This window comes from Sapajus apella, unplaced genomic scaffold (assembly GCF_009761245.1).
Source record: "Sapajus apella isolate SASKATOON/1434 unplaced genomic scaffold, GSC_monkey_1.0 scaffold135, whole genome shotgun sequence".
In the NCBI taxonomy this organism is placed as follows: Eukaryota; Metazoa; Chordata; class Mammalia; order Primates; family Cebidae; genus Sapajus; species Sapajus apella.
Window position 1 is genome coordinate 3,152,281 of NW_022437075.1, and position 13,921 is coordinate 3,166,201.

The 13,921-nt window shown below is 58.9% G+C and overlaps 1 protein-coding gene and 1 long non-coding RNA gene across 4 annotated transcripts; one reads left to right on the plus strand and one right to left on the minus strand.

The window, feature by feature from the left end:
* The first annotated feature begins 962 nt into the window (after positions 1-962).
* On the plus strand, positions 963-3,451 carry LOC116539939. The gene is made up of 2 exons (XR_004264236.1): positions 963-1,561; positions 3,029-3,451. It is a non-coding gene; the product is annotated as an uncharacterized LOC116539939 (long non-coding RNA).
* Positions 3,452-4,169: 718 nt separating this feature from the next.
* On the minus strand, positions 4,170-12,074 carry KMT5C (lysine methyltransferase 5C). Of its 3 annotated transcripts, none has more exons than XM_032263128.1 (9): positions 11,992-12,074; positions 10,007-10,264; positions 9,673-9,838; positions 9,201-9,310; positions 8,246-8,409; positions 8,094-8,113; positions 6,064-6,200; positions 5,576-5,763; positions 4,170-5,334 (listed from the first exon to the last, which is right to left on the minus strand). In XM_032263128.1, exons 2-9 carry the CDS (start codon positions 10,114-10,116, stop codon positions 4,838-4,840), a joined length of 1,392 nt encoding a protein of 463 aa, XP_032119019.1. In that variant the 5' UTR covers positions 10,117-10,264; positions 11,992-12,074; the 3' UTR covers positions 4,170-4,837. The 3 variants fall into 3 exon arrangements, with proteins under 3 accessions (XP_032119019.1, XP_032119020.1, XP_032119017.1); XM_032263129.1 differs by lacking the exon at positions 11,992-12,074 and adding an exon at positions 11,355-11,584 and having other exon boundaries at positions 5,576-5,786; positions 10,007-11,322; XM_032263126.1 differs by lacking the exon at positions 11,992-12,074 and adding an exon at positions 11,355-11,582 and having other exon boundaries at positions 10,007-11,322.
* Positions 12,075-13,921: the final 1,847 nt, after the last annotated feature.

Consider the following 13,921-nt stretch of genomic DNA (forward strand, 5'->3'; position numbering starts at 1 on the left):
CCCAGCTACTCAGGAGGCTGAGTAGCTGGGATTACAGGCACGTGCCACCATGCCCAGCTAATTTTTTGTATTTTTAGTAGAGACGGGGTTTCACCGTGTTGACCAGGATGGTCTCGATCTCTTGACCTCGTGATCCACCCGCCTCGGCCTCCCAAAGTGCTGGGATTACAGGCTTGAGCCACCGCGCCCGGCCTCAGCCAGTTTTTTTTTAAGACAGTTTCGCTCTTGTTGCCCAGGATGGGGTACAATGACGAGATCTCGGCTCACCCAAAACCTCGGCCTCCCAGGTCAAGTGATCCTCCTGCCTCAGCCTCTTCAGTGTCTGTGATTACAGGCATTTGCCACCACACCCAGCTAATTTTGTATTTTTAGTAGAGATGGGGTTTCTCCATGTTGGTCAGGCTGGTCTCGAACTCCCGACCTCAGGTGATCCAGCTGCCTCAGCCTCCCAAAGTGCTGGGATTACAGGTGTGAACCACCATGCGTGGCACACCACTGGTTTTTAGCCCTTTTTGTTTTGGGGGGGTATACAGAAACTGTGAGACTGTGATGAATGCTCTAAATCCCCTGAAAAAAACGTGCATGTGAATATGTACTCTCAACATTTAAAACAAGATTTCAGAAGGCTCTTGGAAGTTCCAGTGTCCACCTATGAATCCTCAGCTAAGAATCCCTGCTTGCTGTCCTGTAACAGCTGTGGCAACAGCACCTGAATTTCAGAAGCAAAAGGCCAGGTGCAGTGGCTCACACCTGTAATCCTAGCACTTTGGGAGGTGGAGGTAGGAGGATTGCTTGAGCTCAGGAGTTCACTACCAGCCTGAGCAACATAGTGAGACATAATTTAAAAATTAGCTTGATGTGGTGGCATGTGCCTATGGTCCCAGCTACTCAGGAGGCTGACGCAGGAGAATCGCTTGAATCCAGGAGGCGGAGGTTGCAGTGAGCTGAGCTGGTGCCACTGCACTCCAGCCTGAGTGACAGAGCGAGACCCTGTCTCAAAAAAAAAAAAAAGGAAATAAAGGAATGGCAGAGCTTTGGCTCATTCAGAGACACATCCTTGGGGACTGCCACAGGAGCCATGTCTCTGCCGTTTGATGACCTGGAGCACTGTCCCTCCTTACTTTTAACATGAGAAAGAAAACAGGGTTTAGCAGGATTTGCATTGTAACAAAGAGGAATTTTCTCCCGGTAAAAGAAATAGAACAGGCCATATTATCCAACGTATATAAATGTGTTTTAAAGTAAACAAGGTTTTACCTGTTCTCAACAGCTCCCTTGCCCCCACCTCCCAGGCCCGCTGCTCAGGTGCTCACATGGGTCTCACTGTGGCCTCCCCCAACCCCACCACTTGTTCCCTCTCCACCAGGGCCAAGGAGGGCTTCCTGATATCTGCAGCCTAGCCTCATCCACCTCCATGGTAAGCTTGTTCAAGGCTGGCGGATGTGGAGGTGCACACGGGGGGCCTGGAGCCAGCAGGTGACCTGTAGCTGCCCAAGTGAGATGGGCTCTGTGGCCCCAGTGAGAAAATTGTGAGATGCTGGAGGAACCTGGGACCAGGGATGTAGGGCATGGTGGGCATCAGATGTAGGGCTGAGGGCCCCACAGTGTCGTGGGGTGAGCCTTATGCTGTGCTGAGGCGCAGGATCCGAGAAATAAAGAGACAGGACACAGAAGTACAAAGAAAATGCAGCTGGGCTCTGGGGGCCATGCCACCTATAAGCGGAGTCAGGCGAGGCCCCGAATGTCTAGAAGCGTGAGTATTTGTTGTGTGTAGGTTAGGGGGCAGGGCAGTGAAATCATCATTAAGGATAGTGATAGGGTCGTGAGCAATAAAACATAGGGTCCATCCCCATTAGGTCACCTAGGCCAGGAGGTGGACAGTGTGCAGCAAGGAGCCCGTTCGCCGTGTGCAGTAAGGGGTCCACCCCCATTAGGTCACCAAGGCTTGAAGGTGGGCTGTGCACAGTGAAGAGGGTGCAGTGTGCGATACTTCTATCTATGGGCAAACTACTTCTTTTTTTTTGAGACGGAGTTTCACTCTTGTTACCCAGGCTGGAGTGCAATGGCGCGATCTCGGCTCACCGCAACCTCCGCCTCCTGGGTTCAGGCAATTCTCCTGCCTCAGCCTCCTGAGTAGCTGGGATTACAGGCATGCGCCACCATGCCCAGCTAATTTTTGTATTTTTAGTAGAGACGGGGTTTCACCGTGTTGACCAGGATGGTCTCGATCTCTTGACCTCATGATCCACCCGCCTCGGCCTCCCAAAGTGCTGGGATTACAGGCGTGAGCCACCGCGCCCGGCCTGGGCAAACTACTTCTAAGAAAATTTATAGGAGGATGCTTTAAGTCACATAGCAGTGACAAAGCTGTCAAGGTTACCGCCACCTTCTGGCAGCTTCCAGTGGGTTCTATGGGAAGATGCTTTTCGAGCAGCACAGGAGCAAGAGCGGATAAAGTTCACAATCACCAAGGTGGATTGCCGTTCTGAGGGCAGCCTTCCACAAGAACTGGAGCAAGGTCCTACAACTCCTTTATCAGGAGGAGTGGCTCTCGCCCCAAGCCTGCCATACAGCGGGTATCTTTACGATACTGAACGCTGCCGCCTGGGCCATGGATTCTTGTCCTGGTATAACTGTTTTCCCTTAAATCATGCTCTGCACTGTGTCTGCTGTAGGCATTCCTCCGATTATAAGCTGCTTATTCCTTAATTCATGCTCTGTACTCTGTCCACTCTAGGCATTCCTCCGATTATGAACTAAGATATAATTATAGGTATATATGTAGGGAAATATTCTTTAGGCACTCATACTATCAACTATTATATGATTATATAGAGAGGATTATATAAAGGGATTCTTCAAGCCCTATTTCTATAAACTAATAAATGATTATGTAAAGGATTATATAAAAGGAAATAGCTGAGTAGTAACACTATAAAGTGAGATATTCCTCAAGCCCTAACTGTGCCAGGGTTCTGCTTAGCTCTCATTCCTCGGTGCCTATATGGGGGGTTACCCACACAGGGAGTGCTGTCAGCCACTGTTATTTCCTTTTGCAAAACAAGATTACAGGGAGAGTTAAGATGTCCTGGCAAAATCCAGATACCGGATTAGACCTGAAGAAACAAGATTCATCATCCTGGTCTCACCACAAAGCCCAAGATGCTGCAGCGGAGGAAGGCCCCATCAGGGCTGCCTCCCCCAGGCCCGGCTGTGGTGTGCTGGGCAGCCCCACATCCCCACTCAGCCAGGCCCCCAGCAGCTTCTGTTTGGACTGAGGTATGTGTATGGGGGGACACCTGATTGAGAAGTGTGAGAAGGGCCCTGAAGTCCTCACGTGGCCTTGGGCAAGTCACTCTGCTTGCTAAACCCTGTTGACCTCACCTGGAAAATGGGAGAACTGCTTAATGGCTCTGAAGGCATTTTTTTTTTTTTTTTGGAGACTGAGTCTTGCTCTGTCACCCGGGCTGGAGTACAGTGGCACATTCTTGGCTCACTGCAACCTCTGCCTCCTGGGTTCAAGTGAGTCTCCTGCCTCAGCTTCCCAAATAGCTGAAACTAACCTAATTTTTTTTTTTTTTTTTTTTTTTGAGACAGAGTCTTGCTCTGTCGCCAGGCCCCAGGCTGAAATGCAGTGGTGAAATCTTGGCTCACTGCAACCTCCACCTCCTGGGTTCAAGCAATTCTCCTGCCTCAGCCTCCTGAGTAGCTGGGACTACAGGCGTGCGCCACCACGCCCAGCTAATTTTTGTATTTTTTAGTAGAGACAGGGTTTCACCACATTGGCCAAGATGATCTCAATCTCTTGACCTCGTGATCCGTCTGCCTCTGCCTCCCAAAGTGCTGGGATTACAGGCGTGAACCACCTTGCCCGGCCTAATTTTTCTGTATTTTTAGTAGAGACAGGGTTTTACCATGTTAGCCAGGATAGTCTCAATCTCCTGACCTTGTGATCCGCCCGCCTCAGCCTCTCAGGGTCTAAAGGCATTTTTACAAGCACAGGGTTCCAGACTCAGTCCTCTGCAGTCTGTCACCCTCCCAAATCCCTCTCCCACGGCTCTCAGCACTGCAGGCCTGGGTTGCCTCCTCCCCTCTCCCCAGCACAGCTGAGGGTCTCACCCTCCTGACATACCTTCAAAACATAAGCCAAAACAGAAAACTGTCAAGAGTGCTACTGAAAACAAGGTTTTAATAAAATAAAAAGTTCAAGTGCTTCCAATCCCCCAACATACCCCTTTCTGGTGCGGGGGTGGGGAGGGAGCCCCCCCACCCCAATAGCACCAGGGATAGCACCATAGAAAGATGAGGTCGCACCCGGCCTCCCTGAGACCCATGGGGGTGGTGAGGAGGACGTGCCCCCAGACATCCCCCACCCTTCCCCCTACCGCAGACAGCTGCAGAACCGAGAGCGAACCCAGTCCCCTTCCTGGGGCAGTCTCTGGGGAGTGCTACCCCTAGGTCAGTTCTACCTCCTCCTGAAGCCTGGACTTCTGGGGAGACGCCATGGGTGGCCCCTGCCCCCTATGGCTTTGCTCCCTGGGGAGGAAGGGGTTGAGGGAGTCGGGTGGCTCCTGCAGTCCTGAGGCTGGGGCAGGGGTGGGGAGGGCAGCAAATGGCCAGGGCTTCCTGTGGGGGCGGGGGTGGCTCAGGGGTCAGCAGTCACAAAGGGTCAGGGGTCAGCTCCCTGGGGGTATCCACACCAGCCCTGCTCCAGGGTCAGAGCTGTGTTGGGGTCAAGAGTCAGCTCCCTCACAGAGGCCCAAGGGCTCCTTCTGGAGGTCCTGGGGTGGCTAGGAGAGAGACCCTCCCTCCCTGCTGGGCATCCCCGTCCAGTCTGTCACAGCGCTTCACCGTCGACATCCAGGTCGATGGAGCCGTGGCTGACCACCAGCCGTAGGCGCTTGGGTGGGGAGAAAGGGGCGAAGGCAAGGGCTTGTTTCGGGATCAGGATGGGGGGGCCTAGGGTCCCAGCAGGGGCTGGGGTGGCTGGTGGGGTTGGGGCCAGGCGGTGAAGGTTCACACGCACCACGTAAGGCAGCCCATAGTGCCGGGCCCAGTGCCAGTCATGCTGGGGGCCCCAGTGGGTGAGGGGAGGCTGGCCCAGGGCCACCAGGACCTCTCCTCCTAGGCGGCAGTGGGGGCCACAGCCTCCCCATTGGTGCAGGGAGACTCGGGCATTGTAAGGGGTGGACAGCACTGGGGCCCTCCGGGGCCGGGGGCGTCGGCGCTTCCGGGGCCGCACTCGGGGCTGGGGCTGAGGCAGCCACTGGAGCCAGAGGGGAGAGGTGTCTGGGTGGGCACTGCAGGGTGGCAGGCGCAGGGGCTGGCAGGCAGCTGTGAAGGCCCAGGTGACAGGGAGGAGAAACACAGGAGAGGCAAAGTCAGTGCAAGCAGGTACTCCCCAGAACAAGGAGGCAGCTCTGTCCCGCGCTGCCCAGAGGAACATGCAGGCAGAACTGCACAACAGTGAGGCCTGCCCACACCACCCCCTCCCAGGCAGAGCTCAGGAGATAGGAGACAGGTTAGCAGGAGTGGATGGGGAGGGGCTGCCGGGACGGCCAGGAGGGGCGCTCACCGCAGAATGGGTCCCGGCGCAGTGAGGACAGGTGTGTGCAGGCCCGAGGGCCCCGCAGGCCCTGCCAGCTGCTGCTGTCCAAGCCTTGTTGCAGCCGCCGCTTGGTCTCACGTAGCTGGTACTTGTCCAGGGGCCGTGGTGGCAACGCAGGCTCCCTAGGCCTCGTTCGGAAAGCTCCTTCACCTTTCCTGGGAGACCGGGTGAACGGGAGCTGAGGCCGAGTGAAGGGAAGGTGAGGCCAAGTGGAGGGAAGAGAGGCCGGGTGGAGGAAGGGGAAGCCGGGTGGAGGGAAGATGAGGCTGGGTGGAGGGAAGATGAGGCTGGGTGGTGGGGAGGTGAGGCCAGGTAGAGGGGAGATTCAATGCTGGGGTTGGACGCACCCAGGGATGGGCCCCGAGGGTGCATTTCCGGGCTCAAGGACCCCAGACGCCTGGGGCAGACAGCCTGTCCCGAACCACCCCCCACCCCCGCCTCTCTCCCGCGCTCACCTTTCACAGGTGTAGCATTCACAGTGCTCATTCTTTTCACCGAAGAAGCCCTCGCCATAGAAGCACGTCACCTCATCCCCTGGCTCGATGTCCCGGAGCACCTTCACGCAGGCTGCGTTCCCATCTGCGGGCACAAACTGAGGGCCAAGCCTACTCAGTGCCAGGACCTGGGCCCAGGGGCCGACTGACCCATTCCCCATGCCTGGCCGGGCACCCGGGCCAAGTGTCCTCTCCTGTAATGGGGCAACAGCTGAGCCCCAAAAAGTGCCATTCCAAGGCGGCTGCCTTGCCCAGGGCCTCTCCTTTGCCTGTAGCCCCTAGACAGTCCACCCACTGGCTGGTTTCCACCCCTCCCTGCAGGAGGATGATCTAATCTGACCTTCTGGCAGTGTGCAGTGCCAGCAGTGGTGACCACTCCCTCCGGCCTCTGTGGTCTCAAGCCAAGCCCCACCTCCTCTGCCACACCCAAGCCCCTCCCCTCCTCAGCTGCCTGCTCACCGCCTGGGCCTTGGCAGCCGAGGTCCAAGCTCTGCCTGCAAGGCCACCTCCTATTCTGCCTCCACTCCGCAGCCCAATCCAAGTGTGCTCTGGCCCTGCCTTTAGGATCATTCACCCAGGTGCTGTTCCACAGGCTCCTCCCGGGCCCTGCACAGCCACACCTCCCTCCTTGTTTCCTGCCTAGGAGGGGGCATGACCACTATCCACCCAAGTGTCCATCTACCCATCTGCTCAAGCCTGACACTTGCCTGGGAGTGGCCTTGCCACCTGCCTACCTGATGGCCCCCAGCGCAACCAGCCACTGCCTCGTGAGTGTGCCACCTCCTGCATCCTCGTCTTCCTCCCATCCCTGAGACCCCTATGGGGTTAGCCCCTCATCACCTGTTTGTGGCCACCCTGCCTCCGGCCTCTCCCCTTCCTACCAAGCCTCCTTCACCTGGGCCTCCAGGGTGATGTAAAAACCAAGCCTCCCATTATACACCCTGGGGGTAGTATGTGGCATCCTGGCCCAGGCCCTAAGGCCTTGCTGCCCAACCGAAGCCGTCACTGGGCACCCCCAGCCCTCTGGTGTGCCATGTCCTGCTATATGCCCTCCTTTGCCCCCAATTTCTCCCAGGGAAATTCTGCTCCTTCATCAATGCCCAGCATGGCATCGCTTCTGTGAAGCCAGATGGATCCGGATCAATGTCGAGCTGGCCGCCCTCTCCTGTGCTAAGGTAACTGGTGCAACTCGCCCTGCAGAGCATCTCCGAGGGCTGCCTTTTGACGCCATCCCCACAGTGTCTGTGGGTGGTGCCAGACCAGGGCCCGACTTCGCTGTCCAAAACCCTCCGGCACACTTGCCCAGCCTGCAGAGCCCCTGGGCAGATCCTCAGCGGCCCCTTCTGAGACGAGGACCCATGGCCAGGGCAGCATAGCCAGGACCCCACCTCAGTTATGACTTTGGAGCCAAAGACCTGGATCCCCTTGTAATGCCTCCCAGGGTGCCCCACCGAGTTCTGCGCTCCAGAGGGTGCCCGCTCAGTCCCTTCCTGGAGCCGACCCTCCTCACTCCTTCCACTTCCCAGCTACAGGACAACAAGCATCATCTCCTCAGTCTGTCTGGACAACCATCCTGAGTCCTGGGCCCGGGGCTCCCTGGCCTTCCTGCTCTTGCCACCACAGCGGCCTGCGTTGTTCCCTGCAAAGCTGGGGGCCCCCAGCACAGGGCCCTGCCTCCCTGTCCCCACACTCCCTGCTCAAACTGGCACAGCTCCCAGCTTGGTTTTCAAAGAAGAAAGATGGCCAGCAGCTGGCAGCCAGGGTTCCAGTGTGACTGCACAAAAAGCCAGGCACCAGTGGCCAAGCTGGAGCCCCTTCCTCCTTTGCAGCAGCCTTGTGACCAAACACCCGTTCTGACCCTTCCAGGGCCAGTGGGAAGCCATGGAGATATGGGACAGCGTTTGGCTCTTGACTGACCAAAAGCCTCCTGCCCTGGGCCACAGGTACCTTCCTTCCCGAAGGCCCACTCCTCCCGAGTCCCAGGGTCTCACCTTGCAGTTGGGTTTGCAGTCTGAATCCAGTCAGGGCAAGAGAGAGAAGAGAGATGGGTGAGCTCCGTGGCCCAGTCACAGAGCCCTCCCACTACACCCCTGAGCCCCGCCTGGCCCCACTCATCCTGCCCATCCACCTGCCTGCCCCTCACCATGGTTGATGAAGGCGGCAGGGCCCAGCCACAGCTGAGCACTCCGCTTGCGGGTAGAGTACATGATGCTGAAGTCATTCTCACCGGCCCTCAGCAGCCCCTCATCTGCCTCCCGCAGCTCTGCAATGCAGCCCACCAGCAGCTCCAGCTTCTCATTCTTCTTCCTGCCAAGAGGCCAGGGGGCAGGGCTGTGAGCAATGCATGGCCTGCGGTGCGGTGCTCATGGTGGGGGGAACTTGGGCACAGAGGCACCCGGGAAGCAGGGACTCCTGTGTGCTGCTTGCTGCTGGTCGATCCTTCTTCCATATCTCTCTCCTTCCCTCCCGCCTGGGTGGGCTTCCCTGCTCCAGGTCACAGCCTCACAGGACCCTTCGGCTGAAAGCCTTCAGGATAGCACATACACGGCAGGTACAGCCCCATCCCCTCCCCCTGCTCTCACAGCACCTCCTGCCCCCAACTCCCTCCTGTGAAGACCTCCTTCTACACGCCCCACCAGACCCTCAGCCTGGTGCTTCCCCTCAGTGTCAGCCTCGCCCTGGGAGCAACTCTCATTCCCAGTGCCTCTGGAATCAGCCGGGACCAGCTGGGACCAGCAGCTGCATGTTGACTTGTCTGCAACCCGCCTCCTAAATGGACTGTGAACCCCACAGGGGCAGGGTCTCCTCACCGCAGTCAGGGGTTTCTAACACGTGGTGGGGGCTCAGGTCACGATGAGGTAAGGAAAGCCTGAACAAAAGCCTAGTTCTTTCCTGGAAGCCCCAGGAACCCTGGGGTCACATCTGGGGTTTCCTGCTCAGCAGCACCAGGGTAGCCACAAAGGTCTTGTGGGATTAGCCCCGCCACCCTCCTACAATGCCCAGAGGACCAGGCACCTCTCTTTTCCCTGGTTGCCTGTCCACGAACAGGGCTCTCTTGTCCCCTCCGAGGAGACCCAGAGGAAGTCCTGCCCTCTTACCAAGCACGGGTGGACACGATCTTGGCCCCGTTGGTCTCCATAGAGTAGCGTGTGCAGGGCAGGATGGTAAAGCCACTTTCCGGCAGGAAGGCACGGAGGTAGCGATAGACCTGGTGAGGGTGAGGGCAGGGGTGAGGAGGCAGGGCAGGGGCATCTTCTGCCCTCTCTCTCCAGGACTCTAGGCCTGCTCTGCCACTGACTCACTGTGTGGTCTCGGGGGCCTCACGTCCCCTCTCAGGGCCTCAGTTTCCTCATTTGTCAAACGAAGAGGTTGGACTCCATCTCACAGGGCCCCCCCCAACTCTCCTCTCCTAGGATTCTCTGAGCCTTGCCTCAGATGGTCCCAAGGGCTAGGAAGTCAGGGGGTCCCAGGGGTTGTGCTGAGGGGCTCTAGAGCGTCTGCCAGGTGGGGCCAGGCCGGGTGAGCGGGAAGGACACGCGGCGAGGGCAGGGGAGGGGAGGGCTCCCTCACGTGGGTCTTGAGGGCAGCCTCCTGCCGCGGGCCCCGGCTCTGGAAGTAGTGGGTCATCCAGCCTCCCAGCGTCAGGGCCCGGTACGCAGCCTCCAGGTCCCGCTGCCTCAGGAAAGCTTCCAGCGCTGAGCGCAGGTGGTGCTGTCGCCGCAGGGGGGGCACAGGGCTGGGGGAGAGGGCATGCCTGGGTCCCAGGGCCTTTCCGGGCCCCGGCCCCAACCCCCACTTGGAGCTGAGGGGAGGACCAGGCTGAGAAGCGGGCTGAGGGACGGCTGTGGTACAAGGGGAGGGGTCCTGACCCCTCGGGCCCACCCTCGCCCCCAGGCCGCCTCACCTGACATTCATCTTATGGGTGCGGAAACCGAGGTAGGGGTCTAGGACGAGGCTGGTGGCCAGGTCGTCGTTCTCACACAGTTCTCGTGCTGTCACTCTGTCGGGCCCCATGGTGCCCCTCGGACCATGCTGCCTCTGGCAGAGAGCAGGGGCAGGTGAGGTCGAGGCGTGTATGGGGAGCCTGGCTTGGTGCTAACTCCACTCCTGTGCTACTCAGAAGCGGTGGGCCCCAAGATGCCGGCCAGCCCCAAGATCTCGTCTGCAAAATGGGGAGAAAAGCAGTGCAGACTTCGACAGGCTGCTGGCAAAGATGGAACGCAGCAAGTACTTCTGAGAGTGGGGAAACCCAGAGTGATGTCAGTCATCACCTTAGTGTCTCTATCCCCTCTCCTTCTGCAGCGCAGACTACAGCCCCACAAACACACAACCTCCACGTGCACATGGCACCAGGCACACCCATGCACTGACACACACTCAGACACCCCGGCCATGTGCATAGAGACACCCTCCACACACACATCTCTACGGGCCCAGGAAAGGCTGACAGGCAGCCAGGATCACCCTAAAGGCTTAGCACGGTAAGGAGCGGCTTCACCTCCAGCCCTTAAGGGGGAAAAGTCAAAGCTTCCCGCCAGCCGGAGGTCCCGCCCTCCACCCCCACCGCGGCCCTGCCTCGGTCTCCGCCCCTGCCTCCCCAGCAGCCTCCGGGAGTGGTCAGGAGGCTCCGGGTGAAACCCCAGGCAGCCTGAGGGGGGTGAGGGGAGGGAGAGCAGGGGGAGGGATCCCAGCACCTGCTCCCTCTCCAAGGATTCCAGGGGAGGGGGGCTCAGAGGACAAAAGCAGGGGTGGGGAGGCAGCACAGGTCAACATTTACAAAAAAAATTTTTTAAGAGGAGCAAGGAAAGAAGAGAGATGAAGAAAACAACCCAAAACCCTAACGCGGACAGAGGGCCAACCCTGTCCCCGCACCAGGTCGCCCAAGGCTCATCTGTGCCCGGGAGAAAATGAGACCGGGCAGGGCAAGGAGCGGGAGCTGCAGAGGCGGTGGGAGAGGGGTCGGGAACAGACTGGGAGGCTGCGGGAGAGAAAGAGGGGGCGCTGCAGGAGGGCGCCAGGGAGGGCGAGGAAGCTGGAAAGGAGGCTGGGGGCAAGGGCAGAGACGCACAGTGGTGGGGGCGGCAGGGGGCCGTGGGAGGAGGGAGAAGGCTGCAGCCGGGCTTGGGGGTGCTCAGAGGATGTGAGGAAGGGATGGGGGTGCGAGGAAGGACAGAGACCGGGGGAAGGCCTAGGGACCCAGGGAGGAACCAGACGGGGGACCTGTGTGGGGGGGGGCGGGGCAGTCCAGGGACGGCAAAGTGCCTGGGCGTCCAGTGAGTGAGGGGCCTGAGAGGGCGGACAGGGACCCAGGAAACCAGACACGGCTTGGTGGGGTCCTGAGGGACCCTAGGGAAGGGGCTGGGGGCCCAGGGAGGGGCCTGGGTAGGCGGTGAAAGCCCAGGGCAAGGGACCTGGAGGGTCAGAGGCCGACCTCAGGGTCCAGGGAGAACGAGGAGAGGGACAGAGAGACCTAGAGAGTGCAGGAGGAGGCCTGGAGGGTGAGGGGAGGTCAGGGATTGGCCCTGGGGGTGCAGGGGGGGCCCAGGGATGAGAAAGGGGTCAGGGAGGCCCTGAGGGTGCAGGAAGAGGCCTGGAGGGCGAGGTCAGGGAAAGGCCCTGGGAGGTGCAGGAGGCGGCCTGGGGGTGCAGGGAGGGCCGTGGACATGATCAGGGGGTCAGGTAGAGGCCCGGGTGAGGAAGCACAGGGAGGAGGCTGCGATGCTGCGGAGCCCGAGGCCTGGCGAGGGGACGGGAGACGTGGGTGCCTGGACACGAGGAGGGGCCGGGCGGGGTGGGGGGCAGCCGGGGCAGGGGGCAACTGGAAGCCAAGGCGGCGCGGGGCTGGGGCCGTCAGGGGGCTCAGAGGTCGGGCCCCGCGCCGCCCCTCACCCGCTTCTCCTCCTCAGGCGCCCGCGCCGCCGCCGCCGCCGCCGCCAACACCTCCCACTGCTTCCTTCAGCTCTCGTCAAACACTGTCGCCGCACCTCCCATCTGATCGCTGGGCCCGCCCCGCCAAGGCCACTGAGGCTTTCTATTGGCCACAGCTACCGCCATTCCTCCGTTGCTATGAAGCTCACAGCGCTCTGATTGGCCAAGCCCCACTCTTTCCCTCCCCGCCCGGCCCTTGTCAGTGCCCACATAAAATCCCGCCACGCCCCCTCTGCCGTCAAACGTCGCGAACTCTTGCCAGTGGTTCACATCGCTGTCCTTCAGCCGCTGCCCTAGAGACTCGTCCCGCCTCCTGTCCCACTGCGGCCCGAAATGGACGTACTCATTGGCCGAAAGCTCAGTCGCTCCCGGCGAAATTCGGATTGGGTCGGGTTATTCAGGTCCAAGTGGAAAGAGGGCGGGCTCTGCCAGCTCCGGTAGTTCGTATGTGATTGGCTGGCATTGGGACAGCTCCTCTTTCCGTTAGCTATAGCCTGGGTCCATCACCATAGCGTCGCGGCCTCCCTATTCTCTTTCTTCTAGGAAAGCTTCAGCCGCAGGAGGGAGAAAGCCAGAGCGGGGCGAGAGGGAGGCAGGGAATGCGCGCGCACCGCCGTTCCTCCCTCCCGCCCCGCGAGGCCTGCGGTTGCCAAGGCGACGAAACTTTATTGACAGCCCTACCTGGCTACAAAGGGCTCCTCAGTCTCTCTCCCTCCCAGACCACTGTCTCTTTCCCTCCCTCCCCGTTTACATCGTTTCGTTTTGGGAGTATCCGCAGGAACTCTGTGGGACTTCCCCGCGATATGAACGGGGTCGGATGGAGGGGAGGCTGAGGGAGGAGTGGGGGCTTTGGAGACAAGCGCTGTCTCTGGGGCGCCCCCTGGGGAACCCCCTAATTGGGATCACCTCTCCACCTCAACCCTGGAGGCAAACGTAACTAACAATTCATCATAATTACGCCAAGAATAATAAGCTCCGCACTCAGAACAGGCGGTCTTTGTTTGCTTGTTTGTTTGTTTCGCCACAGCCATCCTTCGCTTAACCACAATGATACCATCTGAGCAGCGTGCTCAGGCGATGTCGTCATCCTGCCAACATCCTAGAGCCACTCACTCACTCACTCACTCACACCTACGTGGCAGGGCTGCTGACACCTGGGCTGGAAGGTGGCCCGGGGCTCCTGGGCCACACAGCTGTGCAGCATGTTACTGTCCGATTACACAATGTAGGAGCTTGCGTGTCTACACATAGAAAAGGTACCGTAAAAATTGGGTATTATAATTTTATAGGATCGCCGTCAGAAATGCGATCCACTGTGTAGCTATAAATCTTGGGGCCTGGCCGGGCACGGTGGCTCATGCCTGTAAATCCCAGCACTTTGGGAGGCTGAGGCGGCTGAATCACCTGAGGTCGAGAGTTCAAGACCAGCCTGACCAACATGGAGAAACCCCGTCTCTACTAAAAAAAAATACAAATTTAGCTGGGCGTGGTGGCGCATGCCTGCAGTCCCAGATACTCGGGAGGCTGAGGCAGGAGAATCGCTTCAACCTGGGAAGCGGAGGTTGCGGTGAGCCGAGATTGCGCCATTGCACTCCAGCCTGGGCCTCAAAAGGGAAACTTGGTCTCAGAAAAAAAAAAAAAAAAAAAAAAAAATGGCCCTTAAACAATACTTGGCACAGAGTAGGTGCTTTGTTTTTGGTGTGTGTGTGTCTGTGTCTATGTGTTTGAGACGGAGTATTGCTCTGTCATACAGGCTGGAGTGCAGTGGAGTGATTTCAGCTCACTGCAGCCTCTGCCTCTCAGTTTCAAACGATTGTCCAGCCTCAGCCTCCTGAGTAGCTGGGATTACAGGGGCGCCACCATGCCCAGCTAATTTTGGGGGAGTTTTTGT

What these genes read in the sequence shown, in the direction of transcription:
- KMT5C (XM_032263128.1), bottom strand. Translation starts at nt 10,116, where the DNA reads ATGGGGCCCGACAGAGTGACAGCACGAGAACTGTGTGAGAACGACGAC. An exon ending in AGGCTGCCCTCAAGACCCAC is followed by an intron (nt 9,311 to 9,672) that starts GTGAGGGAGCCC and finishes CACCCTCACCAG; the next exon opens with GTCTATCGCTACCTCCGTGC. An exon ending in GAATGCTACACCTGTGAAAG is followed by an intron (nt 5,764 to 6,063) that starts GTGAGCGCGGGA and finishes CCGGTCTCCCAG; the next exon opens with GAAAGGTGAAGGAGCTTTCC.